This window comes from Solanum pennellii, chromosome 4, assembly GCF_001406875.1.
Source record: "Solanum pennellii chromosome 4, SPENNV200".
Lineage (NCBI taxonomy): Eukaryota > Viridiplantae > Streptophyta > Magnoliopsida > Solanales > Solanaceae > Solanum > Solanum pennellii.
Window position 1 is genome coordinate 4,331,430 of NC_028640.1, and position 23,920 is coordinate 4,355,349.

Consider the following 23,920-nt stretch of genomic DNA (forward strand, 5'->3'; position numbering starts at 1 on the left):
TTAACTTTGTTATTTGACAACTATGATCTCAATATCATAGGATACATGTTGTCATTTTTCTTCTTGTGGTTAATTTTCTTTTCCTTTATTTTTAATATAAAATTCGAAACATCCTGTAAATAAATTTATGAAGACCTGTTGAATTAAAAGGGAGTTTTCATTATTTTCTTCTTCAAATATATTAATCTCTTCAATTTATTTTACGTGTCTTAATTATCTGATTGGGTAGTATGTTTAAAAGTATAAAAAGAAATTTTACACTTGTAATCTTACTTACTATGCTAATTACATGTATAATATAGATTTTAAAAAATACACTTAAAATCTCACATTCTTGATATTGAAAATGACATTTTAAAAACGGACAAAGGAAAGTAAAATCATTGAAAAGGAGGGAGAAATTACATTTCTTTTTCCTTGTTTTTAAATTATTAGTTAGAGTCACCCATTAAACAATCCTAAAATTTCAATATTACGTCATCTGAAATTTCTTAATCATTTTCATGTATTTAATTTTACCATACCATAATTATCAAACGAAGACTTCAATTTCCTAAAGTAAGTCATTTATAATAACTTTTTCATTAATTAATTTTCTTAATATTCCGTCGCGTAAACAAGTTTTCCTTCTCCAAAGTCATAACCCCACTAAGAAGATTTTTTTTTATTATATAATGATTGGTGCAATTATTCATTTATTCTTCATTTTATTAATATTTATACGAATAAGGGATAATAATTTTAGGATAAAACATATAATTATTTTATCCTACATTGAATAAATATTTTAAATTCAGTATAAATAATTTCATAATTATTTATATCGCAATTATGATATTATTTTTATGCATACTCCATATGTAACAATATCGTGGTAAAACAATAAAATGGTATATTTTGACTCCTCCAAAGCTTATATAATTTTTATCTTTTTAAACACGAAATCAAGATTAAAAAAACATAAAATTATCCATGCTTATCTAGTGCAATTTTATTCCTCATTTTTATACAAATTAACTTAATTCTTTGCAATCTTACAAATAAAAAAGATTGACTTGAAAGACAAGAATAATATCTTCATAATCTAGAAGCCTGTATAATTCAACCAATTAAGCCACATAGAATCAAACACGTATTTCATATTATAGTATCTTATAATATAATCAAACTATAATGTATTCGCAAATCAAATGACCTCTCGATATTTGAATACTCAATTTTAGAGTCCTTCGTTGGAATAACATATATTAATTTCAAGCCTCAAATTTTATTTATTTATTTAATTATCCAAATTTATTTTTTTATTTTAAAAATAATTTTTCTACGTATGAGTAGGTGTAATTAACGACAAAAAAGTTTGCTTCCGTCACTTATCTTCCCGCGAATTGACAACTAACATTTAAATATTTTCTCACATGTTCACGCGCCTATTATTTTCGTGTAATCCACGCTCTCAAATCATAATAATTTATTAATATAATAAATAAAAACAAAATAGACATATATATAATGGTAAATAATATATTTGGTCCATTAGTTGGTTAATAAGTTCTAATTTTCGTTCTTACTAAACTAATTTATCCTTGAATGTTCACTTTTCATCCCTTTGCTCGTAAATATTCACATCACAATTATAACTATCATGTGTATATTAAGCTCGTCTCGTCTCCCTATATTTTGACGATAATATAATTCTAGAAATATTATTTTTTTAATTTTCTTTTTGAATATTGTCCTCGAATAATTGTCTAAATTTCAAAAGGCCAACTATACACATGCGGCAATTTGTGTTCCCATATTAAGGACCAATGAACAATGACAAAATTGAGTGAGAGTGACTTGGACAGCATATTTCCCATGGGGTGGGGGGTGGATAGCCAAGAAAATAAAAATAAAACTAAATTAAGTTCGTTTTAAAAATATTTATACAATCAGATTACTTAAAATATAGTAATAAATAAATAAAGATAATGATAATTTATATGATATAAAAAGGACATATACACTTTCACTTAACTAATAATGAATGCTTTGGTTTTTTGACAAATTTATACGACTAGATAAAATTTCTAGTATTACGAATTAACAAACGTGTATATATATATATACTAAAAATAAGAGCTTACGATAATTGCTTTTTATGCAAAATAAAAATAAAACAAAACAAAATGAGATAATTGTTCTACATGGCTAGTGATAAGGCCAATTGTCAAAAAGCAAATGGGGACAGAATTACTCTATTTCTAATAATTCATACATATATTTGATCTTTTATTTTTACTTCTCATTTCATATATAATATTTATTTTAAAGTTTTAATTCAGATTCAAATGACATAATTTTTATTACGATATAAATGTATGTTTTATCAATTTTTTTTTCCTAAAGCTCAAATACGAGATATTTGATTATGAATTATGATGGTGGGTCTATTATTTTTAGAAATCTTTTTATATGAGATAGACGTTATAATGAATTTAAAAATAAAATACAGAATTTTATTTTATCCTGTATTTAATTAGAAGTATTATACAATCCTAAGATTATTCATTTCTATCATATATATCACAGTGTAACGTGTTTTAAACAAAAAAAACTAATATTATAGTTTATAGTAGTGGGAATATGACAAGTTATCATCCTAAAATTCTAATCTTGATAGAGTGTAGGCACCCAATTATACATAAGCTAATACCACTAACATATTTCTATATTATATCTGTATCTATTGATACCCATTACCCGTTAACCCCCTACCCCCATATAGAATTATATATATATATATAATGTATGTATATGTGCAAAATTATAACAAGTTGGGATGGTTGCACACCCATGATTATTATTTTTTGTTTGGTTATATCAAGAAGTGTAAATATTAGGATTTTTCTGCCATTAATTTGATTCAAAATTGAATCTTGATAAGATTTTCTTTTATCTTCTTCTCACAAAATTGAATCCATTTGGGTTTTTTCAGTTGAGCTGAGATTTTGCTGTTTGGCCTTTAAAAGGTTTCATCTTTCTCTCTTTTCTACTGTTTTTGTTTGGTTTATTTTTGGAAAAAAGAAAAAAAAAGAACTTATTTAGCATTTAATTAAAGTCAAAAGGGCTTAAAGTTAAGTTAATTTGATTGTTTCTTGAAGTTTTATCCTTTTTCTTTGAAAAAGTTGAAATCTTTTTTTTTTTTTTTAAATTTCATTCATGTGCTAATTGCAAGAGTTTTGAGCAAAAAATAGTAAATTGATGATTGATTTGAGCATATGTTGTTTTGGAAATCGAGGAATATAGTCTGTGTACACTTTATCTTCCTCAGAGCTGACGACTTAGTAGAATTATACTGAATATGTTGTTGTTATAGTAAATTGATGATTGGTGTATATAGATATAATGTTTTGAGCCTTTTAAGATGAAAAAGATTAAATCTTTAAATAGTTTTTAGCTTCTTGATTTGCTTATAGGTGTTTCCAAACCTTGATTTCTACATTAATTTTTGCCCCATTTATCGGTAGGTAATTTTAGACTGTTGTTGGTATATGCTAGTAATACAGAGAGGTGAAAAAGGCTATAAAAGTTGTATGAAATGGCTTAAAATCTTGATTAAAATATCAAAAAGCTACTAGAATTTGATGCCTGCACTTGTTACTTGTACAAGAACTTGCTTATTTATAGTCCTGTTGCAGCAATGTGTCGTAGATTAAGATTATTACGTAAGGTTTCGTTAAGGATCAGTCGATTTTCTTGGTATGATGGACAGTCTATTTCCTGTGTGGACATGTTATGATGATCAAATCCTGTTGAAATATGACATTAAGGGGAAAGTTCTAAGAAGTGGCGTGTGATAGATTATAAGGCGAATTCTTCATATTAGCTATAGTCAAGAGTAAATAACATGGATTTCGATAATATGGTGTTTTGGTTATCGATCCATTACCTCCAAATCTAGTGCTTTATGACTATATGTTACGAGATGTGTCTTTCTCACAAGTCTTATTACAAAGTTGCTATTGTCAATTTGCGGTAAGTATTAGCTACTTGTCTACATCAGTGTGTGCATATGGAAAGCTAGATAAAGTTCATATATCTTTTCTCATGCTTTATATTCATCGCTGCGATTAGCTTTTGTGCTTGTTGATTTTCATGTCAATGATAGCTGACTTGTGTCTTTTAAATGTCAGTCCGTACAAATGAATTCTTCAACATACACTCAGTTTGTTGCCTCGAGAAGGATGGGCATATGTGAGCCGATCCATCAAATTGGCATGTGGGATGATTTCAATGCTAGTTGTCCGAGTACATCGACAACCATGATTCTAGAAGTTGAGAAATGCTTAGAGGACCAGATACCGATGATGGACAAAAGATTAGACATTGAGGTACATTTCTTTTTTCCTTTTCTCTTCTCAATCTCTTTCGATCACTTGTGTTTTAGCTTTATCAATTAAAAAAAGAGATTTTTCTCTGTTTTAGTTATGCAGCAGATTGTACTGATCAATATAGTTAACGTGTCTAGACAGAAGATACTTCGCATGGAACAGTAGGGACTTCTAATAGATATGAAGCGGAAACAAGTAAACCCATCGAGAAGGTAAAGATGTGTTCTGTTCTTATAATCTCGTATCTTAAATGAGCGTTTTGTTTGTTACGCTGTTCTCATGAATCTAAAAGTCTTTTGGCATGAGGTGTTTAGAGTTGATTGATTCATAGTTTCGACTGTTTAGTTCCCGTTTAGCAAAAACAGAATTAGGCCACCTATACATTTTAAACTTTCTTGGAGCTGTAGTCTCTGGTTTTTCAAATAATTAACGGTTCCTCGCATAGTTATATAGGTTTTAAGCTGTGATCTTTGAGGTTTCGACATTCAGGATTTAGATGCCCACATTTACGGAGTATTGTTTGTGGAGAAAATTGAGCAATGAGGCAGGAAGCAAGCAGGGAGAGTGGTCCCTAGTCTTGGTTTTCCGAGCCTGATTCTCTATGGCATGGATGTCTTTGATTGGACGGGGGCATATATATAGAAAGTGTGCATTGAAGATACCATAATAAACATGTATCGGGACTGGAAATGCTGAGGTGACGGTTCAACTAGACCAATTAGTTAATCCTAACTGTTGTAAAAGGTCTAAGTTTAACGAAAGACAAACACGTAAATATACAGGAGAGGTAGGGGAGACAGATTAGATGCGACTGCATGACTTCTGTTGCGGAGGTTGTTTAATTTCATTGACATGTTGACAAGTATCTCCAATGTACATTTTTTTTTTCGGGCTTCTTGTTTCCAAGCAAGAGCTTTTGTTTATATCTTCTGTCTATTTTCTCAAGGTTCTTGTTTCTTTTTCGATTATTCTTCTGTCGGAAATGAGAAGTCAAAAGTGTAAAATTTCTGTTGCAGTAAAATTTATGTCCAAGCCTGATATGCAGGTACTTAGACGTCTTGCTCAAAACCGTGAGGCTGCTCGTAAAAGCCGTTTGCGGAAGAAGGTATTCCTTGAGTTTTTCTAATTTTAGTATGCAACATTATATTCCTAACCAAACTTACTCTTCCTTATCGAACCACACGATTTGGTGTTCTGATCAAGTCACTAATTTTCCGAGTTTACATTCTGTTACTTAGGCCTATGTTCAGCAGTTAGAAAATAGTAAATTGAAGCTGATTCAATTGGAACAAGAACTAGATCGGGCCAGAAAACAGGTAAAGGGACAATTTCTGTGTTTTTTTTTTAAATTTATGAAGCTGAGATTTTGATCCTTTTTCGGTGATTAATGCCACAACGTTTTACATTTTAGGATGAGAACGAAATCTAACACATTGACAAACATTTTGCTACAGGGTCTGTATGTAGGTGCTGGTTTAGATGCTAGCCAGATAAGTTACTCTGGAACTGCTAGCTCAGGTTTGTTGGTTCGCACCGTGTTGTCAACTTTTCATGTACTTAATCAAATTTCATGCTTGAATCTGTCGGAGAGATTGAATTATGCAGATGCACTTTAGTCAGATTAAACATAAAAATGATATCATTGTTCTGCTTTATCTGTAAATAAGACTTACGGACTAGAGACCTATAGAAATGAATTTGGTTCTTACCGGATTATTTTACATGTATTTCATTAATCATGTGTAACTGGTAAAGTTGCTGCCATGTGACCGAAAACTCACGGGGTTGAGCGGTGGAAACAACCTCTTGCAGAAAAGCAAGGCAAGACTGTGGTATAATAGACCCTTGAGGTCCGGACCTTCCTCGGACTTCTCGCATATTCGGAGCTTAGTGCATCGAGCTACCTTTTTTATTCATCCTATTTGTTCTACTTATCAAATACTTCATGTTGCTTGGACTCTCCTGAAATGCTACCGCACCTGTGTCAGCTCCTCAAAATATGCGCTCTTTGGAGGGTCCGACACACACCTGGTAACATTTTTGAAGAATCCGAGCAACATACCAGTTCTGATCACATTGATAATCATTAGTAAAATGTGTGTTAGATAAGACCAAAGCTAGAACAATTTCCTCTCTTTGAACTTTCTCTAACTTCTCGAATCCACAGGAACTGCTGTATTTGATACGGAGTATGGTCAGTGGGTGGAAGAGCAAAATAGACAAACAAATGATTTAAGGAATGCTCTGCATCATTCTCAAATTAGTGAAGCGGAATTACGCATTATCGTTGATGGTTGCCTGAACCACTACTTTGAGCTCTTCCGCGTCAAGGCTACGGCTGCTAAAGCTGATGTCCTTTATATCATGTCTGGCATGTGGAAGACATCAGCAGAACGCTTTTTTATGTGGATTGGGGGGTTTCGTCCATCCGAGCTTCTAAAGGTAATAAACGCTTCAGGTCGGATTCATTTTTTACTTTTCCTAACCAGCATATATGGATTATACACTAATTATACATTTGCCGGCTTAAGCGGTTGTATGGACAACTATTTAGGTTAATTATTCCAATATTAATCTAAGTACATCTAATATTTATGTTGAAACTTAGTATCCATTGCTTCGAGAAAACGTTTGTATCATTGACGCCAAACATATGATCTTTCTTTCCTTAAACTCGTGACTGATTAATCTTCTTGTTCTTCAATGTTTTCGATTATCAACGTTTCTTATACAAGTTTTTTTTTGCAGGTTCTCACACCACATCTTGAGCTCTTGACAGAACAACAACTCCGGGAGGTTTGTAACCTCAGGCAATCGTGTCAGCAAGCAGAAGATGCCTTATCACAAGGAATGGTAAAACTTCATCAGATTCTCGCTGAGGCTGTTGCAGCTGGTCAATTAGGTGAAGGGAATTACTCTCTTCCGCAGATGGGGCCTGCCATCGAGAAGTTGGAAGCTCTTGTTAGGTTCGTAAATCAGGTAGTATCGCATATTGGATTTTCTTTCCTTTCAATAGATGTTCTATCTTTCAAAGTGATATCTATAAACTTCATGTCGTATGCACCCGTAAAAGATTGTGAGTAAACTCTGAGAGACAATTTGTGCTGAAATGAGGGAGTGATTAGATTTTTTGTTTTTTATGGAAAGGGAAAACGGGGGAGGTAATTACAACATAGAGAACCGAACCCTCACAAACAAGTTAAAAGTTCAGGTAACCAACCAACAAAGCTACTAAGATTCCCGAGGAAATGATTAGATAGCATTATTTCTGGTATGCTTAAATTCGTTCATTTGGTGTAAGCAAGGTAAGATTTTCATGAGCGGAGTGTTGTGGCTGAGTCGTTTATGTGTGGTAAGTCTGTGATGTGGATATTCGAGTCGTTGTCCTGACTTGTCTCTGTTCCGTTTCTGGAAACAGGCAGATCATCTCCGGCAAGAAACACTTCAACAGATGTCCCGCATCCTGAATACGCTCCAAGCAGCTCAGGGCTTACTTGCCTTGGGGGAGTACTTTGAACGGCTTCGTGTTCTAAGCTCACACTGGGCTACTCGTCTTCATGAGCCGGCCTAATGAAGCTATAGAAGATCCCTCAATACACCATTCGACGAGTTTTGCCTTCAGAAACTATACTATGTAAGCTAAAATTTAGCTCTTGTTTATGTCAATAAAGCTCTCAATATGAATATAGGACATTATACTAGTTGTACAAAGTGTCTCCAAGAGTCTATTGTGGCTTATGTTTCCGAGCAACTTTTGAACGCGTTGGAGATGAGAAATTGATATGTATATAACATACGTCGAGCAATGGCATGACTAATATCATGTTGTGATTTCTCGTGAGAATGTCTTTTCGAAGATTTGCATCTAAATATTTACTTTTACAGGTTTTGGTTCGGAAGAGTGTTGCTCACTTAGAGAGACAGATCCAGGATTTGAACTTTAATGAGTTCAGCCTCGCAATGAACTCATACAAGTAAAATCATGGATTTGATCCAAGTACGTTTGTTGAGTTTTTTTAGTAGGTTTTAAGTTTTAACGTATACATATATGAACTCCGTGTCTAAAATTATGGACCGTGTCGAAAGTTATGGATTCAGATAAACGCGTAGCCAATTGGCTACGTCCGTTTTGCTCGCTTGGTAGTTGGTAGGGTGTGCATAATCAAGTCGATCGAATGTTATGTTTGTGCCATTTCTTATAAGTATTATTATCTCACTATGTTTTTGCTATAAGCATTTCATTTCATGTTTTTGATATTGGACACGACTTAACAAGTTAATCTAGATAATTCATTAAATTTAGCTAAAATATAATCCAAATGATCATTCTAACTTACCTTTTTTTTATTATTATTTAATAATCATATATCTATCATATATCCTATCTTTTCATAATAACTCTACCTCGTACCCTATTTTTTTTTTGTAGTTTATCATTCAAATTTTATGGTTGAAGGCAGGGGCGTAGCCATGTGCATGTGAGGGTGTCTTGGAAAAAGATACCATTCATACAAGTAAAATAATACATATAGTGATTAAATAACATATTTTGGACACTCTTAATATAATAGGTTGTTGTAGTCTAGCATTTTCAGACCCCATAAATAGGTTCCACACACCTTGAATGAGTTAGTGCTTGCGTGTTCAACTCTGCTTTTAAATATTTAAATTTGCTACGCACCTGCAAAAGCTCTAACCCACCCCGCTCTACCAAGACTCATATAAACTATACATGCAATCGATAAGTAGGAATAGCCACTAAATGTTGAGCTCTAGATACAACTAAACCAAATTTTTCAGTCATGTCTAAATCATTTGGTAGCTTCCAATCAAAACAATGAACCAATTGTGCTATTACAAAGCGAACGACTATGAGCCCTAACTGTAATCCAGGACAACTTCTTCTTTCAGAGCTAAATGGTAAAAGTTGAAAATCACGTCCACGAAGATCAATATCACTTCCAACAAACCTTTCTGGCATGAACTTCTCAGGTTCGGGCCAAACTTCTGGATCTCTTCCGATTGCCCAGGTATTTACTAGAATTCTTGAACCTCTAGGTATATTAAAGCCATCAATCATGCAATCTTCCATTGATTCATGAGGGATGAGTAGTGGTGCAATAGGGTGAAGCCTAAAGCCTTCTTTGATGATCATGTCTAAGTATTTTAATTTTTCCAAGTCTGATTCTTCCACAATTCTATTCATTCCAACTACTTGTTCCAACTCCTTTTGTAATTTCTTCATTACTTTTGGGTGCCTTACAAGTTCAGACAAAATCCAATCAATTGATGTTGCTGAGGGTCTATAGAAGCTATTAACAAGTCCTGCATGAAGACGATCGAGTCAGAACTTTTATTAAGGAGTTCTAACCCTATTCGAAAGTTATGATAAATAAAATGACTATAAACTATAAACATATAGTTAAATATATCCCATTATATTAAAATTACCAATAAAATAGCCTTGATATGACGACGATCGAATTCGAATTCAGCTTCACCAGATTGCATGATATTCATCATAGTATCAACAATATCCTTAGTTTGTTTCTCCTCTTTGGAATTTTGAACATGTTCATCAATAACTCTCTCTAAAAATTCATCAAATACCTTTGCCAATTTTTTCGTACGAGGAATTAATCCTTGAAAATCAAACTTATCTAGAAAAGGAAAAAACTCGCCAATATTTGGTGTTGCTGCTATAATCAAAGCCTCTTGAATAACATCTTTAAAACCCCTTTCATTAAATTCATCATCCATATATTTTTTTCCAAATATCATTAAACATGACATATTAGCACTTAATAAAGAAAGATTAGCACTAATATCAACTTCATCATGACCAGAAGCTGCCCGATTGATAAAAGTCACAAAATTTGTAACTTGTTGTTTTCTCATTTCTTGAAATGATTTGGACTAAGCAATTCTAACATGCATAATTTTCGTATATTTCTCCAATAAGGTCCATATTTTGCAAACGTTAAATTTCTCTGATTATACGCGACGATTCGCATAGCTCTATTATTTGGTCTACTAGCAAAAATAAGATCATGTTTTTTCAAGAATTGTTCAGCAGCATGAGGAGATGAAGCAACAATTATAGGAATAACACCAAATTTCATGCTCATTATTGGACCATATTTTTTGGCTATTTTATGAAGATCTTGGTGGATATTTTTGCCAATCATATGGAGATTTCCTATAATTGGAAGCCCTTTTGGACCAGGAGGGAGTTTTTTCTTCTTTTTTATGAATTTATTGTGTAATTCTTGAAGAATGTATAGTATTGCAAGTAGTGCAAGAACTTGTAAAAATATTGAAGCCATGGGATATAGAAATTTATTATTTTTGTGTGTTTTTTGCTTCCCAACTTGCAAATACACTTATATACAAGTTGGCTTATTGTGTGTGTTGTAATATCAAACCATATAAATGAAACTTATAATAGAGATAGCAATAGGGCGGCGGGGCAAAAATAAAAAAGATATAGATTTGACGTTTGGACAATAATAGTCTGATTTAAAGCTAACAAAAAACAGAAAAAAAGTATTTAAAGTAGGAATTCAAAATGAGTCTTTTTGGATTTTAGAATTTTGTTTGGAACATAGAACTTCATTTGAAAATTTAAAATTTAGTTAATAAAGACAGTTTAAGGATTTTAAAAAATGATTACAAATATCATTTGATTATTGATTAGAAAAATAGTTATTCATATATAATATAATAACTAATATAATAATGTGTGGGCGAAATCTAATCCTTATAGTACATGTGGTTCAAAGTTCACAAAGGGATATCTCACATAAGATTTTTTTTTTCGGGTCCAACATATGTTATTTTTGTTTTAATTTATGCATCATAGATATAATTTTGAGTCAATCATTATTTTTATAGATATTTTATATATTTAAGTTTTAATTATTAGAACTTATACACCTTCTAGTTACTTATACATAATATACATAACTTTTTTTTTGTCTCAAATTATGTGAAGCATATAAATTTTCGAGAGTCAATCAATTTATTTATATATTTTTTATATTTTAAGTTAATCATTATGATTTATAATATTTTTATATAATTTTCAGAAAATATATATGTTCCTTATGTATTACAAGGCGGAATTATGTGAATCAACTATTAATTATTATGATTTATTATTTAAGAAAATATTTACGTGACATGTTAATCCTTTTATCCTAATTTAGGTAGGATAAATGAAATCTCGGATGTCATTTTTTTTAATATTTCAAGTTATTAATATTATAATTATTATAATTTATAGATTTTTTAATGAAATTCAAATATATAACTAATTAGAAAAATAAAATAAATAAATAAAAATATAAAATTACAAAAACTAAAATAAAAAAGAACAACTTTGACCTATAACAAACACAAAAATCATATTTATATATTATAGTTTGCATAATAGCGCTCCATAACAAACTTTATATTTGCTATGTCTATATATATATATATATACACACACATACAAAGAAAACAATTGTATAATCTATTTTGGTATACATATACAAAAGAATCAATCGTATAATATGTGTTTGTATAAAGCGAGAAAGAGAAAGACAAAAGAAAACTAGGTAAAGAAATATCGTATTTGTACAATCATAAGTGTAGAGGACGAAAAATATATGTTTTTGTATTTGTATATATGCAATTTTCTTTCGCTTTATACAAATACAAACACAACGAATACATTCGTATTTGTATAAAGTGAGAGAGACGAGTGAGATCTGGGAGAGGAGAGGGAGGGGAACGAAAATATATGTATATATTCAATTTTCTCTCGCTTTAACAAACACAAAACATTTTATACATTTTCGTTTATATAAAAGCAAAAGAGGCGAGCGAGATTATCTAACAAGAACAAAAGTGACAAGCAAGATTCACCACAAAGAGAAATGAAATAGTTATAATTTACTACGAGGTACGATTCAAATAAAATATAATTATAATATTGAATTAAATTAGCACATAGACACCCTAAAAATAGGAAAAGAAAAAAAGAAAGATATGATGGCCCACACAAAGTCAGTAATTGTGGCTTGGCTGGACAACATCACATGATGAATTTAATTTCTGTTAAAACAAAAAATGGTGAGGTACAAACCTTGTTAAAGCATAAAATTTATCATATAAAGTATTAAAAATATAAACAGACACGTTAATCATTAATTGCCCACTTCTAGCCTCTTCAATATAGTAGGCTCTAATGAGATGTACACAATATAGGGCCTTCACCTACTATTGATTAAAATGGTAAAAAAAAAACTGTCTTTATTTATCATCCTTAATTATGAGAAAAAAAGATGATTAGAATGGTAAACAAATTGTCTGGCTTTATTTGTCATCTTTAATTATGAGAAAAAAAGATGATTTATGAAGATACTTATTATATTCTACGTTTGGAGAATAAATATCCTTCTTAGTAGGAATTCAAAATGAGTATTTGGATTTTAGAATTTTGTTTGGGACATAGAACTTCGTTTGAAAATTTAAAATTTAATTAATAAATGTAATTATAATTACATTTAAGATATTCCTTAAATAAGTTGGGTTAAGAATTAAAAATTATAATGTTGTGAACGTTGTTTGGTTGTGGGTTAGTGTTAAAGAAATACAAAAAGTCTCACATCGGTGGTTAATGAGATGAGTCTATTCTTTATAAGGCTTGGACAATCTTCCTCCCTTTGAGCTAGCTTTTGGGATGTGAGTTAGGCCTAAGACCTAATTTCACATGGTATTAAAGCAGGGCTCGTCTCACCCGACGTTGGGACCCCCAAAATCAAAATTGTTCACGCACTGGGCGTGAGGTGAGGTGTTAAAGAATGCCAAAAAGCATGTTGATATTATATTTCATAGTCATTAAGAAAAATTTTGGGGCAAATACTTAACAATTCAATATTTATTTTTTAGTAATCGGTTCAAAACTAACAAAAAAGAAAATGTTAGTATGTTTAAAAGAATACTATAAAATTGCATTATAATGCATTAAAAAGTTAATAAAGTTGAGAGAATTTATTTTCTTTCCTTTACACAACACATATATGAATTTCTATAAATGTAGATAATTGAAAAAGAAAATAATATTTTAATTGCCAAGAAATTTCCAACGATAGGTATTCTTTTGAGGAAAGCAACTCTACATTTTTTGTCAATAAGGTTAAGACGTAAACAATTTTTAAGGATCTCAATAGGTAATAAGAAACTAATTAAGAACTCAAATTATTCAACTTCAAGAATAAAAAATTTGTTGAAAATAATATGATTGACGTGTAGGTGAATGAACCTAATATTATGAGAATTCACATACCTCTCAAGATCGAATCTTAGAGAAGAACCCTTCGAATTCGCAAGAAATCTTCAAGAACGCCTTGACTTTTCTATTTTCTCCTCTTCTTGAACTTCTCTCAAAACCCTAGTATAATTTAAGATTTGCAAAACTGAACCAAGCGGTTTAGACCCCTAAGTATTATCAAATTTCGTTTATATCTGATTGGGAAAGGAAAACACCAAAATACCTCTTTTAAATTCGGATAACTTTCCTTATTTGGACAACCCGACTTCAAATGAGCATATCTCCCTCATACGAGCTTTAAGCTAACTTGGCGTCGTTGGAAAGAGGATTCCAATACCTTTCATGCACTTGATATCTTAGAAACCACCTAAATCATCTTGTACTAAAAGTTATGGTCGTTTGAATTTGACCCAAAACTTATCTTTAGCATAACTTGCCAAAATTTCAGATTTTTTATATTTCCAATTTAGTTCTTTTTATTTTTAGCTCTTTTAAATATAGAGGTGTTACACACTTGTCCCAATACATCGCGTCCTGATACATTATCTTTGTTGATACAAGACACACATGTCCCGATACTTCGGTAAGAGTGATGTATTTGAGAATAGGAGAGAAAGTGAGGAAAATAGGAATTTTTATTAAAAAAAATTCAAATGATAGAAAATTTTTAAAAATATGATAGCATAAATTATATATTTAGGTAAATTTTCCTTTTTATAATACAAAATTTTCATCGGAACTATACAATTTTGTCAAATTAATTGGTAGAACTCTAGGTCCAGCCCTGATATAACAAATCCTAGCCATGCTTTTCAACAATATATCCAATAAAATTCCTTAAAATGTAATTCAGGAAATGTACAGAGACCTTGATACTATCGAGATAGAAAAATTATTTTTAAAAGATTCTGGGCTCAACTACATCAAGTTCATATAAAAAAATATATAGCAAGTCATAAGGAAACAATGAAAAGTTTATCACAAGGGAGCAACAACAACAATAAATTAAAAATAATGCAATAATAGTCAAAACACAATAAAAGGATCCTAACCTTGCTTTTTGAAAAGAAAATATTAGCAATTTTATCATTATTATATTATTATTCCTACATGGACTTGTCTCTCAACCAGGCAACCCCTAAGCTCTTATGACCTTTCAACAAATTATATATATAATTCAATTCCTCTTATCCCCTTGAGGAGCCTAACTCTTATACCATGGCTTTATTTTGGACCACATTTTCAATAGGTTTAGCTCTTCTCTATCTCCTTCATGAGCTATGGAGAAACAACAAAAGAAAAAAACTTCCACCAAGTCCCAAAGAGATCCCAATTTTGGGACATTTTCATCATTTGTTAGGCAAAAACCCTCATCAAGATTTGAACAATTTAGCCAAAAAATATGGTCCAATCATGTACTTAAAATTAGGGTTTGTTGACAACATAATTGCCTCTTCTCCTCATGTAGCTGAGCAATTTCTCAAGACATATGATCAAAATTTTGCTAGTAGACCACCTCATGAAGCTGCAAAATACATTTCATATGGCCAAAAGAACTTGACTTTTGGTACATATGGTCCTTATTGGCGAAATATGCGAAAATTATGCACATTAGAGCTACTTAGCACTCTAAAAATCAATTCATTTCAATCCATGAGAAGGGAAGAGTTGAATATATTGATTGAAACTCTCAAGAAAAAATCTCATGAAAAAATTGTGGTTGATTTGAGTGAGATTGTAACACGTTTATCGGTCGATATAAGTTGTAGGATGATTTTTGGGAAAAAATATAAAGATGAGGAATTTGGTTGCAAGGGATTTAAGAGTGTTGTTAATGAAGGGTTACAATTAGCAGCAGCTCCTAATCTTGGAGATTTTTTCCCCTTTCTTGGTAAATTGGATCTTCAAGGATTAACAAGAAGAATGAAGGCAGTTAGCAAGGTGTTTGATAATTTTTTAGAGAAAATTATTGATGAACATGAAGAGAGTGATAAAAAAGGACAACATCAAAACAACAAGGATTTTGTTGATACTATGTTGAACATCATGAAATCTGGAGAAACTGAGTTTCAATTCGATCGTGGTCATGTTAAAGCTATTTTATTGGTAAGTTTTTGTCTATCGTCTACGCATTTTAAGTTATATACACCGTCACTAGGAGAAAAATTTATGTCATGCATCATGCCGTCTTCATTATTTGTTAAGATTCTACCTTTTAAGCATTTGTAATAGGGCTTTAAATGTGTCATGATTTTTCGTTTGACATGGTAAGTTGCATGAATTTACACCTAATAGGGGTGTCAATGGGCTAAAATATTATTCTTTTTGTGTTTTGATTGATAGAGAGGGAGGGGGAATATCTCGATCGTAGAAATACTACGATCAATATATTTGACAAGTTACATTATACTTTAATAAAGTCACAAATTAAGATAAAAGATTAGTTAGAGTATTAAATATTGTCTCGCTTTGTTTCTTTGTTCTATTAGCCACACTATTATTAGTTGTAGTTTCTTATCCTTTTAAGTTTGATTATTTTCTCTTTCATTTTTTCGTTATTTATTAATACTGCGTGAACTATCATTTTCTATTAGATAGAAAATTTATCAAAAATAATATTTTTATCTAAATATATATATATATATATATATATATATATATTATATCCTCTTCAGACTGTACTCTATGAGAGTACTCTTATATATTTAATTGTTGGCAACTTTCGTCCACAAGAGTCATTTTTTCCCTTATGAATTATGATCATCTGAAAGATATTTTTGACTTATGACATAACCCCTCTTAATTTTTTGGTCCACTCAATAATTTCAACTACCCCACTCCTTTTTTTTTTTCTTCATGCTATTTTAAATAAGGAAAAAAACTTAAATATATCATCGAACTTTTAGAAAAGATTTATTTATGTTATTCATTAAAAATTTGATTTATTTATGTCATTACTGTTAAAGAAAAGACTTATTCATGACATTTTCTTTAACTTCGATTTTTATAAAATTATTTTTTACACACCAAATAAGGTTTAACACTTTTCTATTGGTGTTTTTGGATCAAATGTACATTTTTTGCTTCTACATCCCTAAGAACACATAAGAACATTAACAATTCCCAAATTTCAAACTTATTCAATTCTTCACGAATCACCTCAAATTTTAAGAATAGTTTTCCTCCAAGTTAGATATCAAAACTCAATTTCTTTTTAACTCCAATTCAACCTTACTCAACAAGATCCAATTGAAATTTCTTCAAAGTTTCAAAACTTCAACATTCTTTAATGGTAGGTTCTCCACAACTTCAAATCATTTAAAGTTATGAACATAAACTCAAAAAACACTAGTCAACAAAGATCTACTGTAAAAAAATACAAAAACAAGAATCAAAGAAAATTTTGAAATTTTGGACTGATTTCGTTTTCGGAATATATTTTTAAAATATTGATGAATTTTTTGAACTCTGCAAATGATGTTAGAATTTTGATTTTTTTTTTTAAAAAATAAATTAATGATGTAGCCGAAATTTGAGATGATTTTGTGAAGAATTGAAGATGTTGAAAATTTGAGAGTTGTTTATGTTCTTCATGTGTTCTTGGTGTTCTTAAAGAAAAACAAGCAAAAAGTATAAATTTGATCCAAAAATACCAGTAGAAAAATGTTAAACCTTGTTTGGTGTGTAAAAAATGGTTTCGCAAAACCGAAGTTAAAAAAAAAAGGCATGGATGAGCCTTTTCTTTTAACATCAATGACATAAATGAGCCAAACTTTTAATGGATGACATAAATGAGTCTTTTCTAAAAGTTCAATAACATATTTGAGTCTATTTCCTGTAAACAATAAAGTGTCAATATACCCTTGTACTATTAGAAATAATATAAATATATTTCCCATTGTATTTTCGGTTCAAATCTATCTTTTGTGTTATCTTTTTTTTTCAAATATGCCTTCTCATCATATTTTAACATAACAAAGGGTATATTTAAACTATTATTATTAACAGGATATGCTAATAGCTTCAATGGATACTTCAGCAACAACAATTGATTGGATACTCTCAGAACTGTTAAGGCAACCAAACATAATGAAAAAACTTCAAAAAGAATTTGAAGAAAAAATTGGAATGAAAAGAATGGTGGAGGAGTTGGATTTAGAAAAATTGGAATACTTAAATATGGTCATAAAAGAATCATTAAGGCTTCATCCTGTGGCACCATTACTACTCCCTCATCAATCTATTGAAGATTGCACTATTGATGGTTATTTTATTCCAAAAAAATCAAGAATATTAGTGAATACCTATGCTATAGGGCGCGATCCAAAGGTGTGGCCTAATAATCCAGATGAATTTATTCCAGAAAGATTTGTGGGGAGTAGTATAGATCTTCGTGGACATGATTTTGAGCTTCTTCCATTTGGATCCGGAAGAAGACGTTGTCCTGGTTTACAACTAGGACTTATCATAATACGTTTGATCGTGGCACAATTGGTTCATTGCTTTGATTGGGAACTTCCAAATGGCATGTTACCAAATGATTTGGACATGGGTGAGGAATTTGGTCTTGTTGTTAGTAGAGCCAAACATCTAATGGCTATTCCTAATTATAGGTTGTCCATGTAATTGAATATTCTTGAATCGAGGTGTGTGTGTTTTATTTTTCAGATGCGAATAAAAAACAATTTTCTTTATATTATTACTTAATAATTAATTTGCACTGACCACTACTACACATGTAATAATTTGATTTGAATGATTGATCTTTAAGAAATAAAAAATTAAAAAGAATGTAGGTATTTTTAAAAATAACTTATTTTTTTTACAAGTAAAAACTCAAAAATAATGACACTATTTAAATCTCTGGTCCCGGCGGGGCTCGAACCCGCGACCTTCGGCTCATAAGACCAACGCTCTAACCAACTGAGCTACGGGACCACCTGATGCTTTTTGTGCGTTTAAAATTTTATTGATAGTAACAAATTACTCATACAAGGTAAGAACCATTCATGATTGCTCGGTATTTATATCAAGTCAATAAATGCATAAAAAATAGGATGTGTTTATAGATAGTAATTCACTACGTAATTGTGGTTAATTATCATTTATGCACACCTCAAGCTTGGTGATTAACCATTTCTCATGTTCTCGCATCGATTGCAATGAAATGATTAATTTATGAAAAAATTACTGAAATACATATATTATATTTTTCTTATTCCAATATTCCCTTCTATTTTAAAAATCTCTAAAATCCCTTATTTCTTTAATGTATTCGAGCTACATATTAATGCATTCAAACCGGTATTTAATGTATCTGAGCTACATATTATATATTCAATTTATTTTATAATATATCCGAACTAGTTTGATTGCTCGTTAGGAAGTGAAATTATTATGAATTAAAACCAGCATAATATAACTAATACCCATGTATACAATGGTTTCATTTTTAGTTGATATGTAGTATAAAATTCACCACCAATATTCAGTTACCAGTCCAAAATCCAACATAACTAAACCGTACATGACTATTCTTGATATTTAATAATACCTGTATAATTCTAACCAACAACCAAATGACTTTATCGTATGAGGACTTCAAAGTTGTCACATACGTAAAAGGAAATGAAACTACTCATCAGAAGGGAGAAATTAAGATCAATGTGCTAAAACTATAGCCTTATTTTCTATTTCATGGCCTCTTATGCCATAACACAAGCATCATTTTCATCAAAGCAACAATACAAATAGAAATACGAATGCACCCTATTTCACCGCACATTTCCGAAGCCTATAGATCAAAACCAGGGAAAGAAAATATTTCAAGCAAATTTTCCAGTGAACACTCTTACTCTTCTCCTAAATCTAGACGATGGCCTTTGTAAGCGATCAATAATTCCTCTGCATTCTCTGTAAATCTCGATACGTACTTCTCCAAGAAGTTATGCTCTGTCAAACACATCATATCATAAAATTTTGGGTCTTTCTTCATAAGCTTTTTCGACTTTACCAGCTGAAAAACTTGATATCTCGGAATCACTCTTTCCTTCATACTAAACATCAACAGAGTAGGACGCTGTACTAAAATTGACTTCTCTAACTTCACTGTTTCCAAGAAGAACTCTAGTCCGAGTCTTATTTTCTTCTCTGAACCACGGAATAAGCATGGTGCCCTCTTAAACATTACCATGCACTCACTTTTGGAGAAACCAAAACTCTGAATCAACAGTAATTTCCTCGAAATAGATTCTTGACTCATACAACTTAATGTATGAAGGCCATGCACCAACATTCTTGAATCAGTAGAAAACCCGATATCCATAAGTTCAGAGACAAGTTTTTTAAGCTTAGATCCATGTGTAACAAAAAGATGAGGTTGCCTCTTCAAGAGTGATGATAGTTGAGACCCAACAATTCCAACGCTTTGCAGATATGAAATATTAGGAAGCAGTCTCAAGTGAGGAGATCCATAAATAACCCAATCACACCTTAGCAAAACCCGAAACCAATCACCATTATCAGTACTTTTTATAAGGACATTATTGAGAACTTCAATGGAAGGCTTTAGTATTTTGTCCAGGCTACGTGTTAATAATATTGTCTTTGTGGACAGAAGCCTACCCAGATCAGAACCAGTGATACCCAATTCTTGTAATAGCTGGATCTTTGGCTTGAGTATTTTTTCAACATCAGCAAGAAGGATTTGGGGGACGGTACAAGCAGCGGATTGGATATGTGCATCTGTGAATCCAACGGACTTGAAGAAATGTACAGCCAATTTAGGTTTTTCAACACTTGTGACCCATGATAAACGACCGGATATGGTAAGGGCTTTAGGTTTTGGAAAACCCAACGTGTTTATTAGGTAGTTGAGGAGAACAGGATTTTCTTGGTTTGCATTTTGAGCAGACTTTTTGGTTACTACCTGAGATAGAGAGGAGAGAGATATGTGGAAAGAAGAAAAAGGACCAGTAAGATGATGTAAGTGAGTAGATAATGAACGGAAGCGCAGTTGGATGGAGATCATGAGTCCTTCTCAATCTTTTCACGGGAAACAACGAGAAAGACTTATAGAGACAAGAAAAATATGAACTTAAAGGATTTAAGAGAAGACTTTGAACAAAGCTAGTCAAAGTAGAACACATAAGCTACCCATGCTTTTCCTTAAACTTCACCACTTCCCTGGAAAGAAAGGTGAATAAATATCAACACTTCGATTAATTTATAGAAAGGAGTAAGCTATTGTGTTATATGAAGCCATCCTATCTCTACGAGTTGAAATGTTTGAGACCTATAAACTAAAATCGATAAAAACACAGTAATGGAAACTCATTTTAAAACTAATTCAAACAGAGTAACACATTAAGTTCACAGATTACACAAATAGTTACTCCCTCTACCACTCTTAAAAATTATTTTTCACATTCCGATATAAATTGGAGTCCTTAGTTGCCAGATTTACGCCAAGTTTGAGTATTTGTCCATACATTTTGCCTAAAAATTTCATCTTTGACACATTGATATCTTTTTCCTCATTCTACTAAACTTTTCCAGGAACTTCACAATGGTATATCAATAAAATTACACAACTTACGAGCTAATATCACTATAAAACACAAAGGAGAATGCAAAATAAATCATAAAGCTAAAGAAAAACTCAGAAAACCATACAATGGAATTGAAAGGGGTTTAGGGTTTTTGTTTCCAAATACAGAGGATGGAATTACAGAGAAGAAAGCAAAAGAGAGGATGACGGACTTACAACTCGATTTGGCCGGAGATGATATCGCCGAGTAGCTGGTCGGAGATAGAAATCGCCGAGGAGTTAGCCCGAGAAATATATGGACGGAGAGTTGGAAAATGATATGGTCCATTGCTCTTATCAAACCCAATAGATAAAGTTTGGGCCTATAAGTTCGATATCTATTGGGCCAACTATATTTTCTTCTGGCCCAAATGTTCTTTTTTATTCAAAATTATACTACCTCCGTATAGTTTAAGATCGTTAGAAATAATTAATATTGAGGGTAGAACAGATAAAAAATAATTATTTTTTCTCTATCTATTAAAAGTGAAAATTTATTTCTAACAAGTAAAGGTGAACGATAAAAATATTTCTAACTTGTTCAAAAGAAGAAAGAGCGGATATAAATTGAAAAAAGTATTCTTGTATACACATTTTCATTTTGTTTGTCTTTTTTAAAATACAAACTTTTCTTTTAATGATTTGTTTAACTTAAATTTCATACTTTTAAATCTAAGTTTTAATTAAGCATCTAACCACGTCTATTATTGTAAAATAATAGATTAAAGTTTCCAACTTGGGTGTTGGTTAGCGGAATTTTTGGCTAATTATAAAATTTCTTTACATTGTAGTGTGGTCCAACAATTTTTGCTGCATGAATTAAAAAGCAAATAGCCTATAATAAATTGTTAAAATCATTATATGAAATAATATAAAAGTTAATTGTCATAGCCTAAGCACATACATATTCTTCTCTTTGGCCAAATAAACTATATATGTACCGTGTGAACTTATGTCATATAAATTCTTCATTTTTACTCCATTTCGATATGGAATTTGCATATTGTCCATGTGCATTTCTTTTTGAAAAAGTTGAGCTAACTTATAAAAATAATTATATTTATAGGGTTAATAAATGTCAATAGCTATAAGTATGTTATTTATTATAAATGACTATAATTTATGTCATTTTTGTTATATTTTTGTATAGTTTTTTTAATTTATACATTAATATATCTTTAAGCACTGGCGAATTTAGGATTTTCTTTCAGGAGATTCGAAAAATAAAAATAGAAACGTGTAAATAAGTCTTTCGAAATGGGCCCTTTGAATTTTTTTTGGGTTAAAAACCACACTTTTGACACGTTTTTAAAAATTGTGATACATCATACTCAATTTTCTTTGTTGTCTCCATATTTCTTATTCTGACGTCGGAAAGTATTAATAATTTTTTTTTGTTAATTTTGTAAGCAAATTGTTGAATCTGTGAATGAAGGTTAAGTATTTCGATTTTGAATAGGTGAACTACATGGCAACAGATACAATAGTTGTTAAATAAAAAATGAATACGACAATATAGAATACAATGAATATATTGTTGTTAAACACAAAAATGAATATGTTGGATACAACTATACTTGTATTTCCTAATCAACCTTTTATCTTGGATATAGTACTTATGTATCTAGATATAACTGTATTCGCAAATCAACATTTTAACTTGTGCTTATATAATAATACAAGTATTTATGTATAGAATATGAATACATTTCAACACTGTTGTTGAGTAAAAATATAGATACATTAGACAAATGAAAAAAATAACAATTTATGGGTATCAAACTGTATAAATATGAATACATCAGACAAATGAGCAAAAAATAAATACAATTTATGGGTATCAAATTGTATAAGTATTCTTCTAAATAAAATTTTGAAAAGGCTAACAATATAGTATTGATGTACCCAACTATACTTGAATTCCCTAATTAACTTTTTAAATTTGACAGAGTGCTTATGTATCAAATATAATTATATTCATAGATCAACAGTTCAACTTGTGGTTATATAATAATACAAATGTCTATGTATATAAATATTTTACTATATACAAAATTGATAATCAGAAATCCTCGGTTTCTTTTTTGTTCATGTTCTTCTTGTACTCATTTTTAACAACTATATACATGCGAAATCAGATTTTTTAACTATTTCAATACAAGAGGACAATCCATGATGACGATGACACATATTATATGTATTGAGATATATAAGTGAATGATATTAAACTAAAAATAATAAAGCATAAAATCTCAATTTCATTTTCCTTTTGTTCCTGCTCGACTGCTCTTTTTTCACATCCACTTGAATCAGTATATTATACATATATATAAATCTGTGAAAAGACGTTATTTTGAACTATGACAAAGTTTCCTAGAATAGGTTGCGTGGAACAAGTTGCGTAGAACAGGTAGTAACAACATGTTTCAGTTAGTCCAACTCTAAATGGGATTCCAGAAATATTTTCTATTTATTTAAGGAAAACTGAGCGTAAGTTTTCTTGAGGCAGCGACTACCTATTTAAGGAAAATTGTGTTCAAAAGGAAAACAATTTTTATAAGCTAATAAGGAAAATCACGTAAGAAGTTTTCTTTCAATGCAAAGTACAAAGAGAAGTGCTAATGCTACAAGGTTTCTTTT

At 30.8% G+C, this 23,920-nt stretch overlaps 3 protein-coding genes, 1 non-coding gene and 1 pseudogene across 7 annotated transcripts; 2 read left to right on the forward strand and 3 right to left on the reverse strand.

The window, feature by feature from the left end:
* The first annotated feature begins 2,717 nt into the window (after nt 1-2,717).
* Nucleotides 2,718-8,512, forward strand: LOC107015779 (TGACG-sequence-specific DNA-binding protein TGA-1A). Of its 3 annotated transcripts, XR_003577855.1 has the most exons (10): nt 2,802-3,011; nt 4,176-4,373; nt 4,511-4,585; nt 5,419-5,478; nt 5,612-5,689; nt 5,828-5,891; nt 6,541-6,815; nt 7,122-7,352; nt 7,792-8,007; nt 8,259-8,512. XR_003577855.1 is itself a non-coding variant. In XM_015216183.2 (9 exons), exons 2-9 carry the CDS (start codon nt 4,185-4,187, stop codon nt 7,942-7,944), a joined length of 1,125 nt encoding a protein of 374 aa, XP_015071669.1. In that variant the 5' UTR covers nt 2,718-3,011; nt 4,176-4,184; the 3' UTR covers nt 7,945-8,160. The 3 variants fall into 3 exon arrangements, 2 of the variants coding, with proteins under 2 accessions (XP_015071669.1, XP_015071670.1); XM_015216183.2 differs by lacking the exon at nt 8,259-8,512 and having other exon boundaries at nt 2,718-3,011; nt 7,792-8,160; XM_015216184.2 differs by lacking the exon at nt 8,259-8,512 and having other exon boundaries at nt 7,122-7,339; nt 7,792-8,229.
* Nucleotides 8,513-8,932: 420 nt separating this feature from the next.
* On the reverse strand, nt 8,933-10,745 carry LOC107017313 (annotated as a pseudogene). The gene is made up of 2 exons (XR_003577854.1): nt 9,825-10,745; nt 8,933-9,698 (listed from the first exon to the last, which is right to left on the reverse strand). The product of XR_003577854.1 is annotated as a cytochrome P450 CYP736A12-like (transcript).
* Nucleotides 10,746-14,790: 4,045 nt separating this feature from the next.
* LOC107017993 (cytochrome P450 CYP736A12-like) lies at nt 14,791-18,386 on the forward strand. The gene is made up of 2 exons (XM_015218317.2): nt 14,791-15,798; nt 17,701-18,386. Exons 1-2 carry the CDS (start codon nt 14,911-14,913, stop codon nt 18,316-18,318), a joined length of 1,506 nt encoding a protein of 501 aa, XP_015073803.1. The 5' UTR covers nt 14,791-14,910; the 3' UTR covers nt 18,319-18,386.
* Nucleotides 18,387-18,556: 170 nt separating this feature from the next.
* Nucleotides 18,557-18,630, reverse strand: TRNAI-UAU. The gene has a single exon. It is a non-coding gene; the product is annotated as a tRNA-Ile (tRNA).
* A 677-nt stretch (nt 18,631-19,307) lies between these two features.
* Nucleotides 19,308-21,570, reverse strand: LOC107017994 (transcription termination factor MTERF5, chloroplastic-like). Its single transcript, XM_015218318.2, has 2 exons — nt 21,458-21,570; nt 19,308-20,877 (listed from the first exon to the last, which is right to left on the reverse strand). Exon 2 carries the CDS (start codon nt 20,720-20,722, stop codon nt 19,544-19,546), a length of 1,179 nt encoding a protein of 392 aa, XP_015073804.1. The 5' UTR covers nt 20,723-20,877; nt 21,458-21,570; the 3' UTR covers nt 19,308-19,543.
* Between the last annotated feature and the right edge of the window lie 2,350 nt (nt 21,571-23,920).

Coding starts and splice junctions, on each gene's coding strand:
- LOC107015779 (XM_015216183.2), top strand. CDS start 4,185: ATGAATTCTTCAACATACACTCAGTTTGTTGCCTCGAGAAGGATGGGC. Junction 4,586..5,418: donor CAAGTAAACCCATCGAGAAG/GTAAAGATGTGT, acceptor CCTGATATGCAG/GTACTTAGACGTCTTGCTCA. Junction 5,479..5,611: donor AAAGCCGTTTGCGGAAGAAG/GTATTCCTTGAG, acceptor TCTGTTACTTAG/GCCTATGTTCAGCAGTTAGA.
- LOC107017993 (XM_015218317.2), top strand. CDS start 14,911: ATGGCTTTATTTTGGACCACATTTTCAATAGGTTTAGCTCTTCTCTAT. Junction 15,799..17,700: donor ATGTTAAAGCTATTTTATTG/GTAAGTTTTTGT, acceptor TATTATTAACAG/GATATGCTAATAGCTTCAAT.
- LOC107017994 (XM_015218318.2), bottom strand. CDS start 20,722: ATGATCTCCATCCAACTGCGCTTCCGTTCATTATCTACTCACTTACAT.